Below are 22120 nucleotides of genomic sequence, written 5' to 3'. Positions count from 1 at the left end.
GTTACACTCAGCCAAAGGCAGGCACACAGAATGAAGGAATAAGGTGTACAAGAGATCAGTGTGAACTGTATTTACTAACACACCTTAAAGAGGGAAACCTGCTAGGCTAACAGTAGCTCCAAGGAAAGGGAGAGGAGCTCAGACCAGAGTGCACATGAACTCCAGAGAAGAAACTATAACCCAAGTTCATGTAAACATCCAAACCAAAATAAAGTAATTTTGGAAAGTCAGTCTATGGCTTCCTGTTTCGTGGAAGTGAACAGATGTTGGGGTATGTTTTCCAGAAAACCAGCACAGCAAGGCAAATGAGCAGTGTGCTTGCTCTATTCCCCAAACTGAGATTAAGGTTAAATTGCCCAAGTTGCACGGCCTTCCTTGCTTCTGAGAGCTGCTCAAGACACTTCCACCATGGTTGAATTTATGGACATACACACACAGACAATACAAATTACTGGTTTTCTGCCCCCTTAGCCCCTGTATCCGTGCAATAAATTGGAATAATCCCACAGCTTCATTTGCACATCATGCCAAGTCAGGTAAAAGAAATTACCAACACAGCCGTTATCTATTCCACCAGGACACCGTTGTACTAACAGGATCTGCAAATTCCTTCACTCAAAAGGCTGCCAGATGCTATTATCTTATTCCACGGGGAATGACCATACAGGAACCAACATCTAGTTTCTTATCACTCTACCTTGTCATCCTCTACCATTTAGCGTTAGAAACACACTCCTCAAAGGCCCTCATTTAGTATGGAACTTATGGGAACTGTGCCAAATCCCAGAGAAATAGTGTAATCAATGGATAACCTGAATATGCAGGGGATATGGCCAGGGACACAGCAGAGGGAGAAGGAAGCAGGGAAGATGCGCTACCAATTAAAAAATATTTGCCTAGAAACTTCACTCACCTGCAAGCACCACTTCTGATAGGAGAGAAAATACATTAATCAAGGACTTGCAACTCATCTACTATCAAAAACGGGAACATCTTCTAAGGAAGAAGAGTCTATATAGTTAAAAGGTTTGCACCAAGGAAACCTTACTCTATTTAATACTCAGAAGAAAAAAAAAAAACCCACAGCAATCAGGAATTCAGGTTCTGTTTCATAGGAGCTTAGGAGAAATCTAGTTCCTCGCTTGAATAAATATTTTGAGCAGGGTAGAGAAATGCTTCTTCACTTAGATATAAAAAGTCCTCCCAAGGGACAAAAGGAAAATGAAGTATTCCTGTAAGTCCTTCCTTAATTTTGTTACTTATACATTATAGGATCGTGCTCAAAACTTTTTTTTGCTTCCTTCAGGCCCACCCAACTTCACCACTCAACCTCTGAACTTTCCCACCTCACGCTTGTCTCTCTTCTTCTTGTTTCACTTATGTCTGTGCTTCTCCTGTCCTGAAGAGAAAAGTTTTCTAACTAAAAAGCATACGTAGGAAACCAAGAAACAAGCAAATGTTTGTTTTTAAGATTTATTTAAAAGTGTTTTAAAACAACAGCTTAATTTATAACTTTATTAACCCTTGGATATACGGTCTAATTTGAGTATTAAATTCCTGAAGCTGATAACTTCTCTTCCTGGAACAGTTACAAAGATGTAGTTAGTTATTCAAAATAAATGACTACCTTAAAACAGCAGTCCTTTGTTGAAGTCTGCACAGTTACTTGTAGGTATAAAATCACTTTCCGTAGTGTATTGTAAAGGATAATTAGATGCCGAAGAGAATTTTGAGGTCAGCCAGAGTGAGCTTAGTGAAGGCCTCCCCTTTGCCTGACAGCACCTGCTGGGCGAGAACTTGCTTCCTCCTCTGGAGTTGTACAATCTTTTCTTCTACTGTTCCTTCACAGACAAACCTAAAAAAACCAAAGCCACATCATCTCAACTGCTAGGAAAAAGTGTCAGCATTATACTGATTTATACTGTATATACAATTTACTTCCCCAGTAAATTTCCAAAGACCTGTCTCACTTAAAAATTAACAGCCTATTATATGACTGACAAAACATACCCAGGCACAGAAAACAGCTGTTCTCATATCCAAATATTATAACATTTCAAATAAAAGTCTGATGCATTGCTTGATAACTGATGGCACCCGTTATACTAAAAGCGTCATACACAAAATAGTATTTTAGATTCCAGTTTCTTTGAATTGTCTGTGCATTTACAGTAACTAAGCTAGCCTTTTAGTACTTAAAATTACAGATTCTTTTTCTAAAAGCCAACTTTGCCACTTATTAGAAGTGCTCTATGCGTTTATGTAAGTGATATTAGAAAGGTCCAGGCTTACGGAGCACGGTGAAATCTCCACTCAGTAAGATTAGATAAATAGTTTGGTGCCTGAATTGTTCTCAGGAATGAACAGGACACTCCTACTAAACCACAGGTTGAAAAACAATAAACCACTGTTAGCTATCAGGATAGCAACATGCAGGCAAGTGCCACACAGAAACATTTTCATGTGGTCTCTTTATCTCAGTGCCCAAAGCCCCATCCCACCGTCAGACCTTGTGCCTCGCTTTAAGTAAAGAAACAAGCCTCAAACCAAGGCCTTGTCTCACCACCTAAAGCGAGACAGTACATGAGCAGCAACAGCCTCATTTACCGCTAAGGAAAATCCTGACCTGTGTATCACGACATTCTTCTGCTGCCCCACTCGGTAAATGCGGTCACACGCCTGGTCCTCGAGAGCAGGATTCCTGCAGGGTGAAAAAAAAATAGCTTAAGGGCTTAATGTTTAGGAATAATTGAAATATCGAAGCCTCTGTGCTTGCCTCATTTGCCTGCCTCCACAGCATCCTGTTTTCTTCCTCTGTAGATCTAAAACTGCTCCCAGGTTACTTTACGTTTACTAGCTTCATCGCCAATATTCACCCTTTGCCCTTGGTAGAAGTATGCTACAACTCCACACGAAGTCGGCCGTATGAATCAGACCACTGCTCCATGTAGCCCCATATTTCTGGCCAATAGAACTCACAGAAAGCTGAGTAGCTGGTGAGGAGAGTGAAGCAGGAAAACAAACTCCATCGAAAGAGGCCTTCACTCAAGGATATTTCCATAAGAAATGGTTCTGTTTGACACATGGTTAACAGGGAATGCTTGTTGGATAACTTCCATATTGTAGAAATGTCTCCCCGATGCTGCTACTCAGCAGCTGGTTTTGTACTGAAACACGTTAGCTTGCTCTGTAAGTTCCCATGAGCAGCATTTAGTTACAAAAATTGTGATTCTGGCTTTGAGAGACATCATCAATGTTACGAGCTCATAAGGACTATTTCCATAGCCTTGTAAAACCCCAAGGTACACCAGCTATACCCGATTACTGACTATGCTCAACACAATCCATTTGTTTCAAGACAAATTCCCTGTAGCCATTACTGTACTATTTTTATTACTGCAAGAAATTAAGCCAGGGACTGCCAAGTCCCCAGTGCCCTTTTGTGATACAGACTGCATACTTGCTTCTTTGGATTGCTGTTATCCTCTATTTTTTTACCCCTACGGACTGTATTTCACGGTGGTGAGCACTGGACTGACAAATCAGTGTCTTGGAAGAAGGCTGTAGTAAAAACACTCTTCTACAACTAATCAATAGTCCTTACTCTCAGCTAAACACTTTCCTCTTAACCCAGCTGTACCAGAAGTAACAATACACATTGTGAGAAGGAAAACAGCGTGCTCTACATACATCCTCTGAGATGGAACTTTTATTTCTCTTTACCAGTGCATGTCAAGGAGAAAGAGGTGGTTTCCTCCAGTCAAGTTCAGGCCAACACCTCCAGCCAGCAACGAAACCAACATCACCTTCAAAGGCCAAAAGAGAGTTAAATTAAGGAGCCTGTTTCCAGAAAATGAATGCTTCATATACTCCACATACTAATTTGAACCAAAGGATCTGTTTATCTTATTTATACTACATGTGTATATGTATTATGTATTTGGGAGCCTGCCAGATGCTACTTGATAAGGCATAGAAGCCTGGACATGGAAGTTACAGCTCAGAGAGGCCAACCTACCCCTCCATATTATTACCCCTACTTTTTACAGACTAGAGAAAGGACTGAAAAATTTAGGCTCTCTCTGTGTCCCACTCAAATAACCAGCCTCTCTGACAGCAGCCTGTTGCCAACAATGGGACCAATCAGCACCAACTCTGAATTAACAATAATGATTATTTAAACACTATTTAGCTGGCAGAAATCTTCCTTTGCTTAAGTTCAAAGCTAGAAGGAGAAATACCTATTTTGTAGATAGCGGCTTGTTCAAGAAATGCAGCAAAGAAAACAAGCTAATGCACCACATTCCCCACTTCCAGTCACAGATCCATCCTCAGAGGAGACAGCCTGTCCTGCCTCAATCACAGCAACGTCAGTGTTCAGATCAAAGTGTACCAGTATGAGCAATGCATTTGGATTCAGACTTCTTTAGTCACCTGGCAATCTTCCTTGCCTTAGCCAAAATTTCAGACTAGAAACTAGAAGAGCCAAAACACTGCAGCTAATCAGTATTTAAGAAAAAAAAGACACCTCAAAAATGAAAGAAGCAACAGAGAGGTCACCTTATTTTGGAAGTGTGCAACACTGACTTTTCTCACCCCCAGCCCAATCTTCCTATTCTTACACCGGGGTGAGATTAGCTCTTGTTAATTTTAGCCTCAGTCACACATTCAGCTGTCATTCTCTCTTTTCAAAAGGATTAGTCTGGCACAAAGTATCTGGTGTACTGGAAAACAACAAGAAAGTCTTACAGGTTCCTTGGCAAGTGGGTGATATAAAGAAACAGACATCTTCCAACACAGTGACATGAGGTGGAAACCAGCCTGCTCAGAGTAGAGCTAACTGGCCCCATATCTTCTACAATACTCTCTGGCAAAAACATCTTTGAACACACTCAAGATTTGGACAACCTTTGAATGAGCTTCGGAGTCAGATGATCTCAGTACAGAAGTTTAACATCAAAAGGAGGTTTTTAGCTACTGCTCCTGCCCATTATAAGATATACATTTGCTTTTACAGCTGCTTCTTTCCCTGCTGATCTTGGCACCTAGAGGTCCAAATGAAAGCGGTGCCAGTAAATGGACTAATGAAGTCAGCTATCACAGCTGCTCACAACAGCACTAGGAACTGTTTCCCTGCCCTAACTGCATACCTGAGGCCCTTTGGGATTGTTGTTGAACTCTTCTACCACGTCCATTCTCTGTTTAGGATTGACAGAGCCATCCACTGTTGCATACTTCAGCCCTAGTCGCTGGAGGTGCACAGCCACAACTTTTAACATACTCGTCCACTGAGACACAACAACACTGGAGACAGAAAAGGGAGTTTAGAATAAGTTCTGTGTGTACTGCAACGGTTTGGTTATTGCAGTGTCTCACCCAAGAGAGACAATGATTCACGCACTCTTCCCCACTGCAAACTGGAGCCAAGTCCCTTCCCAATTCAGAAATAGATTCATCTGTAGGTGTGGTGGGAGAATCTGCTGTGGAAGGCTGATAGCCAACAAACTTCAGACAAATTAAGTCTAACTTTCACCTCTATTTTTGGATTTTACATTGCCACCTACCAATCACAATTCTGAGCTTTTTCTGCAAAAAGAATCAATAGCAACACCAACCTTGGATTCCCCCGGCCCTCTCAACTCCCCACACTTTTTGGATTTAACAGTTTGGGAGGCAATAATTTGATAGCTTTTTTCGTAGGGAACAAAAGTAATGCTGGTGTTCCCATTCTTATGGTGGGAAAGCTTTTTGGAAAAGACTTTGGAAAAAAGCTATGTATGGTGCAACTCTGGAGCTGCCCAAGAACAGGATCTCTCCTTCCAGCCCACACCCAACATAACACAGGTGTAACTACTTTGCAGCCACACACCTGTTAAGTGCATTCTACACTGTTTAACAAAACCAAGCAGAAAACCCTGTAACACCGCAGTCTGGGGCAGAGCAAAGACAGACAGATCTTGCACAGCGAGAGCTGCAGGACTTCAGCAACACTTAAGTCCTCCGACCAATGCATTCCTTTATCTCAAACAGGTTCAGTTTTAACCACTACTTTATTCCCCCACTTTTTTTGGGTGGTGGCGTGGGTTACAGAGCTGAGGGCAAATATTTCTCAGCACAACCAAATTGGTTTTGGAGAAAAGAAAAGTCCTCCTGGGCCTCAAGGCCCGAGATTCCTCACACATTCCCTTATGTTTACACTTACCTACTTAAACTTAAACTACCCTCTTTTTTCTTTTTTTTTTTCCTCAAAATCCTCTTTCAACTACCGCAGTTCTGCCACCATTTTACTGTACCATAAGTTTTGTATTCAATTGTTTTAAACTATTTCTGCTGCTGTCAAGAGACATGCTTCTCTCAATCACTATGACTAAAGAAAAGGACATGTTTACTAACCTTTTCTGAGGAACTGAGTGACTCTGAATAGTTTTCAGTTCAGCCAAGAGGTGAGCTATCTGCAGGAAAAAAAAAAAGTTAGCGTGCTTGCTAACAGAACCCAGCTCATGCTTGGCTATTCTTCACTAAAATAGGAAGTGATCAAAATAACTCTTCAAGTGGAATTTCTTCCGTGCTCAGACTTTCAAAATATTTTAATAGTCATTAGTAAGAATGCTCCCTCCATGAAGCATTCCACCATGGGTTAAGAAATCAAATCATACAAACATAGATTCCAACCTTCCTGTGAGAAACCAAATTAGTCACTTCTCCTCTTGCTGCCATTCCATTTTTTTCTAGCTTTTCATGCTAGAGAGGCACCATGCTCTCACATGCCAGCTTTTCTAAACATCTGTGAACCCAGTGCTCCAGATTTTCACTGACAGTTCATCAGCACAGTCAGATTCTCACAGCTTTATTAGAACCTTTATCAACACCTGGTAAATTGGAGCCTTCCCAAAAGGGGTTCAGACTATCAATATATTCACCTGATTTCATCTGAATTGCCAACTTAGCCTGATCTGCAATTACCAATGTGTGATAATTCATTAACAATTTAAAAGGCAGAGTGCTGAAATCCAAGCTTCTCAGGGAAGGTCAGAAAACCACAATCAGAATACCTTGGTGCTCTCCCTGGTCATTTCAAAGATATCTGTTTTAAAAGCTGTGCCGTTGAGGTAGACTGTTGACTTGGAATCAGGAGTCTGGAGCTCAGACAGGGTCAAAGCACTAAGTTGTTCCTCAAGGGAGAGGGAAAGGCCTTCACTGTTCAAGTTAGCTTGGTCCAGAGCCTGTGGGAAAGAAAGCAATGTAATAAGGGATCACAGTCAAGCCTGAGATCAAATTCAGTACTGATCCACAGTCTGCACGATGTCTGCTGAGGACAGGGGGTTTGAAGGAAGCAATGCAATATGAAGACAGAAGGATTAAGAAACACTACTGGGTCACAGCAACAGTCCCTTTGGCCCCTTATTCTGCCCTAACAAGAAGCCAGGTAGGGAAAGCATACGAGCCCAGCCATTTTCTGTGGTCCAGTCTCCTCAGATTCCCCCTCCCATAGCATTTAACAATTGCAGCATTAAAGATGTTTGAAGATAAATCCCTGCCTGTTCCCCTAGTATCTGGACTTATTCTACAGCTGCTTTACACAACAGAGCAAAGGACTTCTGAAAGATCAGTCTACTCCATGCAAGGCAACTTCAGTCAAGGCACTTACAGAGCTCTCCAACACACAAGCCTTTGAAACAGGCTACGCTTGTGGACTTCTGCACTTTTCAAGACTAGGTTAACATCAAGACTTCTCCTTTGCCATTAAAATTCTATTTCTCTTTTTTAATCTGAGTAAAGGTATTTCCAGAGACACAACTGCCCACAGAGGTCACCCTGGGGAACTCTTCAGTAGGAAGTATGCCCATCTAAAACCTCTGGGGCTGTAAAACACACAGTCCTAGAAATGGCTCAGTTCATACACCCCTAGCTAGGAGACACAAGGGTGTTACAAAGTCTGTTAACTTACAAAAATACTTCAAAAAATCCCCATCAAAAAAACCCACCCCACTACAATACAAAGCAATTACCACTTTCAGTAAGGAGAGATGGCAGCAGCACTGACGGAGCCTCAACAGCATGGACAAGACGTGGACAGTACTTGAGACCTGGGAGGCACTTTGGGAGCCTGCTAGAAATTCCTTTTGACTGACCCCAAATTCTTGTGCAGCTGCCAAGAAAAGAAGACAAGACACATCAAGAGCTCTTGGAGGCATTTCCAAGCACTGCCCAGCCACCTCCAGCAAGAGTTTCGTCAATAAGAGACAAGAACCAACAGGCAAGCAAACACCTGATTTAACACAAGCACCCATCAAATCCCACTTAAAAAAACAGAAAAAAAAAATACAGCAACACAAATGAGAGTACCACATACCTTGTACTAACACTGACATCTCTAAGCAATTAGACTTTTATTTCAGAAGAGAATTTTAGACCCAGGGAGGTTAAGAGGTTTGCCCAGAACCACAACAGTGAGAACAGACTTCTGGAATACTATGGTAGGATTCTTTGTAACATCAAGGGAGCATTTTCCAAAGAATTTCTAAGTCCTGACCCCATGTGGCCAAGTCTGTTCCCCCTCCTTCACTGGGCACTTAAGAGTCACTTCTGCAAATGTTTTCAGGGGAGGGTGTGCTCAAACCTTTCTCAAAGGGGTTACCACCAGCATACTCTCTGCCTTCATTTTTCTGCTCTTGTCTCTTTAGGTAGGACTGTAGTGTTGACCTGGAAAAACAAGACAAAGATTGGGGGATTTACAGCAGGAAAAAAGGTAAGAGGGACCTGAACTTATCAAGCAAGCTGATGATGCACTAAGGTAAGGAAGCTTTCATTAATCATTTAGTCACAAAAAACCCAGTTTTGTTTAACTTGAATATGAGCCAAACCAAGATCCATTTTGGAAAACACAAGAGGAAGCAAGTCTGCTTATTGGAATACCTTGAGTATAGCAGGAGCCAGGCCCCAGTGGATAACATTCTTCATAAAAAAAGGACATCTTTAATTGCATATTTAAAAGGAAGGAAGACTCTTTACAGCAACACTGTTGAAAGAGACCCTAGAAGAACACAGAGTGGTGCTGGCTTGCACTACAGCCATCTGAGAGGCCAGCATGATTTCCAATTGTGTAAGTACCACAGGGCAAAGAAGATAAATTCTCTTCTTTACAGGTGCTGGCACATCATCATTTAAGAACTACTCTTGCAATTCCACATCTTTGTAGTCTTGAAATCAATGAGATTAAGTGTAGACTAGAATACAAAGCTCACACAAGGCATGAACATATGGGAGAAGAGAAATGAATCAGTTTCAACTATTACCAGAACAAGCAATGTATTTTCAAACATGCTTGACAGTCAGAAAGGGAAAAAAATTAACAGGAATTGTCCAAAAACTCTTCTCGTCTAAAGGGGATTTCTCTTTCTGATTTTTCATACCAGTAAGAAGCAAAACTACAAAATACCCTACCTCTACCCACATTCATACCTGGATCTTGCAAAGAGCACGTTGTACACAGACTGCTCCTCTGCTGAAAGTTTTAACTGATGCAACTGCGTGCTACGCTGGGGCAGAGCTACCTGAGGTAAAAATACACAGGATCAGATGTATGTAGCACAAAAATCTTCTACAGCATCACAACACCACTGTTCCAAGGTTTAACACAGTATTTTAACTTTAATGAAGAAACAGCTGTCTTCTGAGACTTATTTGTATTAATGCAACTATGACGCAACATAGACACTCACAGAACTCCAAGGAGCATGGTTAACACTCAAGATAAAAACCTTTATTCCAAATCATCCGATAACAAAAGGCACGAGCAACTAAGTATGGACTGCTGCATAACTACCACGGAGGGATTCATTTATTGCATTCTAAAAGTAGCCTCTCAGTTCCCCGTTCAGAATCAGACAGTACACCAAAACTACACTTTTTAAAGGCTTACAGACACACCAATGACCTAATACTCAGTTTAACAGGCTATTTGTAAGAGTCATGTAGAAAGCCAATGCCCCAGCACGCGCCAGATCCATTTGACATGCGGCAGCTTTGATTCTCAGAGACTTAAGGTAGCTCAGAGACCTAAGCTAGCTTTCCACTCAGTGGACATCTACTTGCAATTACTTGACATATTCTTGTCTGCATGTGATTTATAACTAAAAGGTTTAATTAATCTGTATATTTCTTCTTTCTGGATAAGCAATCAAAGCATCCCACAGGCGTTCGCTCCTCTTGCTCAACAGACTGCAGCAGACAGGAAAACCCACCCATTAACAAATTTATGCATGTAAATAACTGGTTGCTGCAAGGAAAACAATGGAATGATTGTCTAGTTGTGGAGGGTGAAGTTCTTACCAAGGGCTTGCCAGTGGAATCCAGCTGGTCCTTAGTTCTCCGTAATAAGAGGCTCCTGGTTAAGAGGCTTAGCCTCTCTCCTCCCTTCTTTGTGTTGTTATCTACCTGGTACTTCCACACTTTGTATTCATCAAAAGGAGAGCAACGCAGAAACCTGTGACAGGAAGGAAGGAGACTTCATACCAAGGGAGTTACTCTTGAGTGACCAGAACCAAATTCCTTGCTACCCAAAACAAACCATTTCCAAACGCCATAACTGCTAGGAGTCGTAAAACACTTCCAGTGTAATGGTGTCGATAACCTGTTTGCTCAAAAGTCTTACCATCACTAACACCATGAAAGCATCTTTCTGATTCTGTATCCATCACTTCCTCTTAGCTCATCGTGTCTCAAGCATCACCACCAAACGAAGGACATCAAGATGCAGAGGCACTTGCCAAAAAGCATATTCATTTGTTATTTCAAAATCCCATACCTCTTACTTGAAAATGAATTTCAATTCTCCAAAATTAATTCCAAATGCAAGTTCTCTCTGGTTCTCCAACAGCCTTCATAATCTTTCCCAGCTCAGCAATGAGGAGCATAGAGCTTAACTGGCTTCTCTAAACAAATGATAAACAGAAGTTTTCACCCCTTCCTTCAACACTCTTCAATAACATCCTCCCAAGCTGCCCTGAGGAACAAGGATTATCGCACAAAACTTCTGTTCATTAAAATTGGTTTTGTGGATATTCATCTTGGAGGCATAGGAGATCTGCAGTAATTTCCCCTTTGTCCTCTACGGAAGCAGAATAGCTACACACAACAGTAAACATGTGGTCAGCCACAGCGTTTGCAATCCAGGGCCTGAAGTGTTAATATCACTAGTCTCGCTACCCTACATATCTTAGAAACCTCTCAAACTTAGGAACAACTTCAGCACTTCATCAGCAAAGCATCACTGGAATTGAAGCCCTGCCCATGTGTTCCTGTGCAGCCAGCTCACCTCAGCAGAGAGTACATGTCCAGTAAGTTGTTCTGTATCGGCGTCCCAGTGACGGCCCATCTGGCACTGGCTCTCAGTTTGCACACAGCTATAGAGGTTTGAACCTTTGGGTTTTTAATATTGTGAGCTTCATCCAATATAACTCGAGCCCAAGCTACCCTGAGCAGAGGGGAACAGGGAGATGACCCACTCTGAAAGAAAAAGCAGAGTATTTATAACCCAGAGCAATAACCTTGCTAGGGTCTCCAAAGAGCCACAAGCAAACATATTTTTCCAGCAAGAAGCCTCTTCCTGATGTTAGTCAGCAGTAATCTCAGCTCTTACTGTCAGGTAAGAGATGATCTCAAAAAAAATCATCTCTTCAAAGCTTCCATGGAAGTTTATAAGCCAAAGAATCTTACATGTTTACCTGTTCTTAATAACTATTTCTAATCTTTTGCTGCTTTTCTTGCTTGTAACATTTTATCACCTCTTTCTTCCCAAGAGGCATTTCATATCAGTAAAATTTTGCTAGGCTGGGACCAAGGACCACATATAATTATTCTGAGCTCTCTACAGTTTTATAGATGCCACCTTGAAGTTTCAGGAAATTCAAAGGCCTGTTTGCTTTAAGAGCTCCATCTAGATCTGTACACAGAGGTCGGACACAACAATACCCATCGGCAAGGGACTTCCTCTACACTGTGTAGCCAAGTTCAATTAGCATTCAGCAATCACTTCATTATTTTCATAGCCTAGCAAATACACTGCTGTTTCTTCAAGAGTGCACCATGCAAACTGCCTCAGTCTCAGTTCAGACTGACCCAGATCCTGAGCGTGACAGGTTTCTGGTAGCTTAAAGTGATGTTAGTGCTTCAAGCAGCAAAGAACACCAAACAGGAGATTCTCGTGTTCCTTCACAGTCACACCTCAAAAGGAGGAGTATGAGATGCGTCATTGCACTCTTAAAATTACTTTTTAAGACATTTCAAGTGTATTCACCGTAGCGTATCCTATATTACTACAGGGCAGATTTATTGTGAATATTTTCCCCCATTGTCTTTCTGCACTTCACAGCACCTTCTCTCGTCACTTTATTTTTATTGTACAAACTCAACAGGGGACTTAGGGGAAAAAAAATATTCAACCTGCTGCTCACTGTAGCATATATAAGGTGCTACTTAAAACAATAATGGCTTGCAACACCCCAGAACAAAAGTTAAGGCAATCCTCTATCAACAGTATGGCTTCTCACCTCCACATCATGGTCCTTAGCAGGGACTTCCCCCTCCTCTTTGTTTGTGGGAACCTCCTTGGAGAGAAGGCTGTAGGTTGTGACAACAACATCATATTCAGAGAGCCTGCATAAAAGGGAAGTAGTAATCAGGAGCAAGAACAAATGAGGAATTCATTTTGCAAGGCAGACAAAATGCACGCTGACAAAATGTTTCAGAACAACACAGTTCTACAAGAGCTGAAATGCAGAGTTCTACAGAAAACTGAGCTTCATAGCAGTCAAACAGGAAGGACACATTGTCTCCATTTTATGGATACTGGAAGCAGACACAGCAAGCTCAAGAAGACAGTAAAAGCCAGTGGAACAGAATGCACACCACGTGAGATGAACCCTACTTAAGAGTCTGGCACCTAGAAATACTGCTCAGCATGGCCTAAAGTAGTGTAGAAAATTTTCTGATCTATACATACAGCTGATAAATAAAATACAGCCACAAAGCACAGGCACGGAAGAAACTGCCACTGACAATCTCTGCAAGCAAGAGATGTTTTAGAGAATATACACCTTATTTTTGTTGTTATCAGGAACAGCAATAGCCAGCACCAGAACCACTCAGCACGGGTACAGGCCATAAAGGTTTTGCTATATACACCTTGACAGCAGACATCAGCCTGACCGTCTGGATCCTCCACATTTCCATACTTCAGGTTCTTCCATCATTCTACAGCCACTGAATTTCAACTCTGATATACACAATCTCTTGCTAAGCAGTATTTTACTTTTCTTGGTCATATTTATGGTTTAGCACTTACGCCTCTGCGTGTTTATCTCTGTTTGGCCCATGGTACAAACAGACCCTCAGTTTGCCACAGCCCACGCGTCTGTCAATCTCTTTCTTCCAGTGATGGATCAAGGATGCAGGACAAATGATTAAAGTGCTGTGGGAAGGGATCACAGTGAAATCTGCAGGGAAATATTGCAGACAGCTTTCAATGTCTTCACATTAGACTACAACAAAGAATTTTTAGAAAGTCACAACAATTAAGAAGATTGGCCCAATGTTCCTGTGAACACAAGTTTGTGAAGCAGACATCTCCACATTGCATTTCCAGGGACTGTTAGTTTTGGGTGGAATAAACACTACTTAAACACTAACACATCACGTCCTGTCCATTCAAGTTATGCTATATATCTGTGTACTTCCTTTGGATTAGCTGAAAGGTTAGAATTCAGGGACTCACCCTGATCTCTCCTGAGAATACACTACCAAATCAATTCTTCTTTCCTGTTCTAGAAGACTGAATTGGTACCATTTTGAACCAGACAGGAAAAACAAACGCAGGGTTAGTAAACTTGGCAAGACAGGAAAAAATAGTCCAACCAGATCCATGAGGATGGAGACAGTAACAGGTTGTGGACACAGAAACAATACTCTAAACATCCCTTATCTCTATGGACAAGATAAAAGTAATCTTGGGGGGGGGGGGCGGGGAGAGAGATGTACTGTATGATGGAAACAATTCTGTACCATTTTTGGACAGCCATATTTCTAACTTCTCCTTTCTTTTCTCGGTCTTCAGCTGCTTCTGGGCCAGAATGAGAGCAATCATCGTTAGAGTCTTCCCCAAGCCCATGTCATCCGCTGGAAAAAGACACACCGAAGTTGTGATGACCTGCAGAAATGAGCCCCCCCCTAGCTCAGATCTACATTGAGATAATTACTGCAACAGAAATTGCTCTGAGGAACCCTAGAAATAAAAATACACGTATGACCATCTCAGGGTATGATTTAGTAATGGCTTAATAGCTGTAACTGCTCAAAGGGCACAGAAAAACAAGCCCCTTCGACATGCCTACAAAATAACTAGTTATTGGCCTCTGAGTAAGTTATGTGCCGAGCTGTTGCTGCCATAAACGTGCCCCCTAAAATCCACTTTCCCGTTCTGTTGCTTACCCAGAATTCCTCCACACGGTCTCTGACTCTCTCTCCAGAGCAGCCATGCGAGCGCCTGTTTTTGGTGCCACAGCAGTGGAACCTGAGAGGGCGAGAGAGAAGATTTGAAGGAAACACCTCGCAAAGTTCAGACACTTGTGCTTCCTGTACCACATTATTCAGTTGAACTGTCCTACTAAAATCTTACTAAAATGAGTTTGCCTACCTGTTCTTTTCCCACATGGACAGGGATACCCAAGATAAGCATCTCCTAGAGACAAGAGGTCAGCAGTACCATCGATCATAGTACTACTGCACTACACAGTACCGCAGTACTACTGCACTACACAGTACCGCAGTACTACTGCACTACACAGTACCACAGTACTACTGCACTACACAGTACCACAGTACTACTGCACTACACAGTACCACAGTACTACTGCACTACACAGTACCACAGTACTACTGCTTCACGCACAAACCAACCTAGTGCCTCACAGTGCTCTGAGAGCCTGTAAATGCAGCTCGTTCAGGTGGAAAATCCACCCAAGCCTACCTTGCTCACAACAGGCATCACCGTCAAGGAGAGGGATTGAGAACACCTCCCCTTTTCTAACCAAGTCTAAGACCCTACAGACTCTTAACAGACAGGAAGAGGGACTACATACAGTCATCATAAGACATTAAATGACCTTCCCCAGCACTGAAAAGATCCCAAGAGGATCTGCCAAGTGACACAACATATATACATCAACATACCATCTTGTAGAGGCATGTGCCTTCCAATATCTTGCACATAACCTCAACTATGGGTTCTGCACCATCTGATAGATAAAGAGCTGCTCTTTGGCAGATCAGAATGGACTACTTTAGCATCTGTTGAGTTGCATGAACTCGATCATCTGCAACACTTCTTTAAAAGACTATTTCTTATAGCTCACTGGGAGAGCTAACTGGGAGAAAAGAACAATAAGAAGGTTCTCAGTCTGTTCCTCGCTAGAGGCCTGCCTCTGTTCTGCCAGTCATGTACAAACAAATGGTTGTGGGTTGGTTGCTTTGTTTGAGGCACTACTACTTCATTCACACACTAAATATTCTGAAGACCTCACAGCAGGAGGGCAGAACATTAGTATTGGCAATCTAAAGCAACTCTCATGGATGGAAAGTAATTAGAGCATCTCCTTCCAGCAGGATGAAAACTGCAGAGCACCCCAAAGTGTGAATGGACAGGATGCTCTAGGATATGACCCACGTGTTACACTTCATTCATCAGCATGACATCCTCCATCCTTGCCAACTCACCTTCAATCCAGAGGGATCTTCAGCTGCTGTCTGCTCCGTCGGACAGGATTCTAGAGATTTGTGAAGATGATTAATAGCCTCAGTTGTGGCACTGTGTACAGCCTTGATTCGGTCTTCTGTCATTCTTCCTCCATATAGATTCTGCACACCAGAGTTCACTGGAAAGATACAATATTATGCATGAGACGTGTTTATGAAGCTAACCTTTCCAAGCAGATCTTTTATCTCAGTTTGATCTCAGTGGCTATAGATGCCTGGGGGGCAGTATGCACTTCACAGTAACAAAAAAGGTTTAGTACTCTCACGTATATCCACAAGTTGCAGAATTATTTCAGAAATAGTCCTCACCAGTGTTCTCTTTAATGAAAAAAAGTCTTTCTGTACTTACTTCCAAAACTGTGGCCGTAATATTCACTGGAACCCAAAGTAGCAGCAGCAGAGGGCTGACTGTGTGAGCCTGAAGAGGTCCTTGCTGTAGGCTCCTGGAGCGGTAGTGGTGTTATCAGCTTTGTACCACCTGGCCTGCCGAGTGGGTTAGGCACAGATTCCTCACAGCAGCTGCTGCTCGCGCTACACTCCCCTTAAGAAAGAAATTGCAGGTTGAAAAGGTTGCACAAGGGACCTCAGAGCCTTGTGTTACAGCCCACAGAAGGGCCTTCATTTTGCCCAGTACATTAAGGGGTCACACAGATTTAACAGCAGGTTACCCTATCACCTGAACCACTGCAACCACTAACACGCACGCTCTTAGCCTGCTCCTACACGACAGGTAATGCAGTTCAGCTCAAGCCTCAACGTGTGATTTATACCAACACAGTGAACTTTGCAACTGCGATGAGTGCAAACACAAGGTCAGCGCTGCACACTGTTCCCAAAGGACTTATTCCTTTTAAAGACATATCTCTTGTCAATGTTTTGGTCACAAAGACTATCAAAACATCCAAGAACTAACAGGCCAAGAACTCATGAGCTTTTCTCTCCATCCTGGAAAGGTCTGTCTTGCTCAAAACCAGATACGATCTAAGACATTGGGATTGCTCGTTGCGTGGTGGCCTGGGAGTTACTGTTTCCTTGCTAGAGATCTTCAGCTTCCAGACTCATCAAACCAGATCTTTTCATCAACACAACTGATATTATGATCACAAAGTAACTCTCCTGTTGAGGTGATCATACAGGTAACTCACCAAAATGCCTCTCTTCCACAGGTGATTAAGACTAGTCAATAGAATTAGGAAATCACTTTACAGGAATGCCACACTGGAACCTGCTTATCTTGTATCTGGTAACTGAAACATTCAGACACCGTAGCCAAAACATGCATAAGCAGCATGGTTCCATACTGCCACAAAGAGGAAGTTAACACTTCACTGGCAAGTTCTCAGAGAGACATCTGCCTCAATCACGTAGCCAAAGCTGGAAACAGAACTAGCCCTGGGTCCTAACCACGGGAGGAAACTCTTTTGGGAAGCCACCCCACTTCAGAGGAAACATTCGAGCTGTTCCATCCATCCTCTCCCAGACACACACTTTGCAACTAACACTTTTCATCTTCAGTGAATCTCAACAGACAAGCTTTATATATACCACATGCCATAGATAAGTTTATGCTATTTTTCCTCAGTATTAACAACTATAGTAAGACAAACTGGTTTGCAAAGTTCTGGGGCAAAAAAATTTAGCCCTACCTTTTTCAGTAGTATCTGCTGTCGAAATGTTAAGAGCACTGAGGGCAGCTTCCAAATCCTGCACTTGCTTTAATAACCGTTCCCCTTTATCTGGCAACAGCTGAATGTTCACTGTAGCCAATGTACTCTGCAAAACAGAACAGAATGCAAAAGCCGAGTGTGCTTACCAAGGTCCCTGCCAACAGGGAACAATCAGGTCAGAAGTTTACAAACACTAATCTTAAGCCATAGTAATTTGTATTTTGATACTGTTCTACAATCTCCAAAAGCATTTAAGTGCCATTCAGTGTGATTAAGTAGCCTTTTAGCAGAAAATAAACTAACCATTAGTGTACTTTAGAAGAGATGGAAGGATGCAGGACCTCCTCCTTTTTATGAAACAGGATGAACAGGTAGTCAAGTGACTTGGACAATCTTAACATCTCTCAAAGCACCCAAGTTCAACCTACTTGCACGTTTTTCTATACTAGTGGGAATGACATTTCTGTTTTTTTCTAGGTTCTTTTCTGAGCTCTAGGCAAAGAGGGGTTTTTATCATACAAACTATGGAACATAGTTACTAGCAATTACTAAAAAAAGCAAACAGACAGGTAGTTTATTTCATCTTCATGTGAGCTTTCATGGCTGGATCACTCTTACTCGACAAGGCCACGAGAGACCACCAGAAACAGCCACGTTATTTAAAAAGGTTAAGCTGGCTGTGCACTGTTCCATCTTATGCAAATTACTTTCTGGGTAAAAGGCAGACACAACCTCAGGCAGGTCAAAACTGAGCACCCCTAAATGCAGAAGGTTGCATTACCTTATGAAGATTGCCTCGTATGTGGCTTAAAACAACTAGCCTGTGCCTAGGCTGAATTCCCTCCCTTGCCCCATCTTCCTAAACCATCTGAACATTTGGAGCTTCTGCTGTGAGGGGATACCATATTCTGATCCCTGTAATGAGTAAGGGAAGTCATCCCGAACACAGAACCAAAAAAAGGAGTAATAGGTGCAATAGATGACCTTCTTCTGCCTCAGCTGGACTACAAGATGGTTGTGAAGAGCTTTAGGGTCCTGGTGTCCTTCCATGTGATGCGATGCTGCAGTTCCTGGCAAAGATGTTCCCTGCGTGCTCTTCCCTGATTTTCCGGCAAGAATCTCTCTTGACTGCAAACCCTCAACTGATTTCTCAGGTTTACTTTTACCTGATGAGGAATGAACAAATCCTACTTCATCACTGTCACTGCCAAAGACTCCATCAGGAGGCTCTCCCAGACCTGGCCTGATTTGTGTCTTGGGTAGCGCTGCCTCTGCTCCTCCCTCCAGGGCAACATGCTGCAATGCTAACTGTGGTAATGCTGGGGAAATCACAGCTTCTTTAGACATTGGTTGCGTCTCTCCATTCTTCCCACCAATGTATTCTTTCTCTCTTGTTTCTTTACCCCCACAGCTCTTTAAGCTTCTCTCTCCGAGCTGTTCCTCCTCTGGAGGCTTTGTACTTGTACTTTGCTTTCTAAGACCTAGTGGAAAGAGCTTTGATCTCCCGCTTGGCTCTTTCTCCACACACTCAGAAGACTTCTTGGATTCCCTGCCATTGCCATCATATTTCTTTTCCTCCCAGAGGGTGTTTTTCCCTTTCCAAGTCTCAGAAAGACCAAGCTTAGATTCAGACACTGTGCCTTCCTTAAGTTCTGGATCACTCCTATTTCCCGTGGACTGATTCTTTTTAGTTTTCAGCCCTTCTAGAGGTTCTTTCTCTATGGAGGAATCAGGGCTTGATTTCTTCTCTTTATGCGACACCAGCACGCTTTCTTTCTCTACTGTTACGCCTTTTGCTTTACTTTCCTCGCCATTGCCTTGCTTAATTTGTTTCCAGGATGACGGTTCACAATTCTTGTCTATCACTTTGAACGGATTTCTTTGGCCGCTGGGATTGGAGAGAGGTGCTGCGTTGGGCTGGGACTCTAAGGCTTTTGACACTTTGGCAGCTTTTGGATCCTGCAATACACACAAGTGAGTAAATGCTAACATGCAAATTATTAAAGCCTGCTAACTGTACACACAACCTGCTCATCTCAAGCAAGACTTCATTCTCTACAAACATCATCTTTCCTATAATTTTAACAGGATCAGGATAAACGTTTTACAAGGAAAATTACACAAAACTGCTGGTTTTCTGCTTTCTTTGCCATTCCCATGTTTTTGGGGGATCAAGTCCCAACAGTATCATCCTCAAAAAAAAGAGGACGGCCAGAAATCAAACCCTAGTTTCTTTTAAAACTAGAGAACAGAGATTATTTCACACAATTTAGGAGTAAGAGAAGCCTCATCTGGAGGCTGATACTCTTTTCAGCTATAAAACACAAACTCTCCCACTATGTAGTCTCCGAGGTGATTACAGTATACAGAATGAAATGTCATGCTGGAATAAGCTGATACTATAATACAAATGAAACATTCATACCTGCCATGGGACGCTTCCACACCATTTCTTCCCATTTAACTTACTTTTAAGGCATCGGTAAAACAACCTACCAAAGAATAAAATAAGATTTGAACTGCAGGAGCCAGTAGAAGAACTCTAAGTGTTCTTTAAGAAGTCCTTTACACCAAAAACGTCACAGACAAGTTCTCCTGATCCACAGTTTACATCCAGACTCTGCATAGCAGAAGGCCATGAACATTGGCAACAGTGCTTTTTACAAAAGCGTTGTTCTCTGGATAAAGATTCCTAGGGTTTGGGGTTGTTTGGTTGTTAATTTTAGCAATAAAATGTAACTGCTCAGGCAAAAATATTGGCTATATTCAGAGCCTCAGAAGCGTCCTATGATTTCAAGGTGTAAGGAAACAGATATTCTTTTAGTTACACTGCAGAGGCCACCTCATCTTTAAAGCACCTCAGGAACAGAAAAACTTTGTGTTTTTTTAAAACTGGCAGCCAACCAGGATTGCTGCAAGAACTTTATCAGAATTAAAGTTGGTGAATTCAATGCAACCATCGTGAGTCTGGAACGAACCCAACCACAGAGCCATGCTCAGTTCTGTTAAAAACAAACATTATTAGGTTTATACTACTGAATATAATTGATAATAAAACAGCAAACATTTTGAAACATGCAAAGTGAAGGCCTCAAGGCTGGATGAGCCTTTTCAAATCTAGAAGGAAACTGCAAGTCAGCCGCCACCAAACAATTCCAAACCTTTACAACAAACCGTTGTTTCCACTTTGAGGAACTTACTGATATTCATCTCTGTCCTGCTGCTGAACCAGGACTTGCAGCTCCACCGTACACCCCTCATGGATCAAGCAGTGGGAAGCAGGAATACTGAAAAGAGGAAAGGAAAAGAGGAAGAATAAAGACAAGACAAGACAAGCTGCCCAGGGAATAGCAACGGCAAAAACAGGCGCTTGGGACAAAATATTTGGGAGACTCTTCTCAGACTACGTGACTGAGGAAATGAAAGCTTACGACTGCTGACATAGCACTGAACTCCCCTCAGATCAGTCGTGCGTGTCCCCCCGCAGCCGCACAGCAGGGGGAGGCCCCCCCCGCAGCCGCACAGCAGGGGGAGGCCCCCCCGCCCTCCTGCCCCCCCGCCCTCCACCTACGGCGCCGGCAGGACGAAGCCGCAGGCCGCCGGGCCCTGCGCTCCGCACACGTAGAAGCTCTTCCCCTTGTTGGGGCCATCGCGGACGCCCGTCTTCAGGAAGCAGAGGGACCCTGCAGGGCGGAGAAGAAGGGATCTGGTCAGACCGGGACACCCCCCCGGACCGGGCCGCCCCCTCCCCGCCGCCCCTCACCGTGCTCCGCGCACGCCACAGCCTCCATTCCCGGGCGACAACCGCCACGCCCACTCTTGAAATCAACCAATCCTACGCAGCGCCTGCGGACTGCCCAATCAGAGCGGGGCAAGGGGGAGGTGGAGCCAATCACCGCTGCGCTGTGCCTTCACTGTTCCCCACCCCCAGCTCCGCGCGGGTTCCGTGTTCGAACGCCGGGGGAAAGGGCGGGAAGAGGAAGGCGCGCTGCCATTGGCGGGCGCACGCTGCGGGCGGGAGGGGCGTGGCCGGCCCGGGGTGGGCGTGGCCATGGCGGAGGGGGCGTGGCCTCCGCCGGTGCCCCGGGGGCCGGGGGCGCTCGGTGGGTGACGCGCGGCGCCGCCTCCCCGTCTCGCTTGGGGTTCAACCGGCTGCACCCAAGGGGCATTTTGATTGATTTTGTACCTAATCGAAGGCCTGTTCCCGTCTGCCCGGCAGCGGGAGAGCGGTGCTGCACCCAGGGCGCCTCGCAGGGCTGGGGCAGGGCAGGTCCGGGCGCTGCCGCGGCCAGGTTCAGCCCTTGAGTCCAAAATACTTCTAAAAGGTAAAATATTTAAAAATAAATTTAGGTTGAAATAACAGTAAAGAAACACCGCGGGCCATCAGAAGCTGGAAATCGGGGTTTTTTTCTTTTGTATTTAAGATGGGGAATACAATTTTACAAAACGTGTGCATTTCTTAATTACTGCTTTTGTTAACGATAAATTCAAGTGAGATAATGACTCTGGTAACAAGAAAATTATGGAAAGGTTATAACGTGTGTACAAAAAAATATTAACAACATTTACACTAAAGAACAGATTAGTGAAATTAACACTGACAGCCAAATTCAGTCACGCTGTAAACGGATGCAACTCCACTG

At 43.3% G+C, this 22120-nt stretch overlaps 1 protein-coding gene across 2 annotated transcripts; it reads right to left on the bottom strand.

Moving 5' to 3' along the window:
• Positions 1–1586: 1586 nt before the first annotated feature.
• Positions 1587–21268, bottom strand: TTF2 (transcription termination factor 2). Of its 2 annotated transcripts, XM_068417412.1 has the most exons (23): positions 21241–21268; positions 21049–21160; positions 20678–20764; positions 19903–19969; positions 18462–19436; positions 17457–17583; positions 16160–16351; positions 15772–15929; positions 14488–14569; positions 14062–14175; positions 13346–13496; positions 12552–12657; positions 11318–11508; positions 10333–10486; positions 9463–9554; positions 8621–8703; positions 8010–8149; positions 7053–7223; positions 6394–6452; positions 5151–5304; positions 3724–3806; positions 2627–2701; positions 1587–1855 (listed from the first exon to the last, which is right to left on the bottom strand). In XM_068417412.1, the coding sequence occupies exons 1-23, from the start codon at positions 21266–21268 to the stop codon at positions 1711–1713; spliced, it is 3546 nt and encodes a 1181-aa protein (XP_068273513.1). In that variant the 3' UTR covers positions 1587–1710. The 2 variants fall into 2 exon arrangements, with proteins under 2 accessions (XP_068273513.1, XP_068273514.1); XM_068417413.1 differs by lacking the exon at positions 18462–19436.
• Between the last annotated feature and the right edge of the window lie 852 nt (positions 21269–22120).

This window comes from Nyctibius grandis, chromosome 23 (genome assembly GCF_013368605.1).
Source record: "Nyctibius grandis isolate bNycGra1 chromosome 23, bNycGra1.pri, whole genome shotgun sequence".
Lineage (NCBI taxonomy): Eukaryota > Metazoa > Chordata > Aves > Nyctibiiformes > Nyctibiidae > Nyctibius > Nyctibius grandis.
This window is presented reverse-complemented; position numbering and strand designations above follow the sequence as displayed.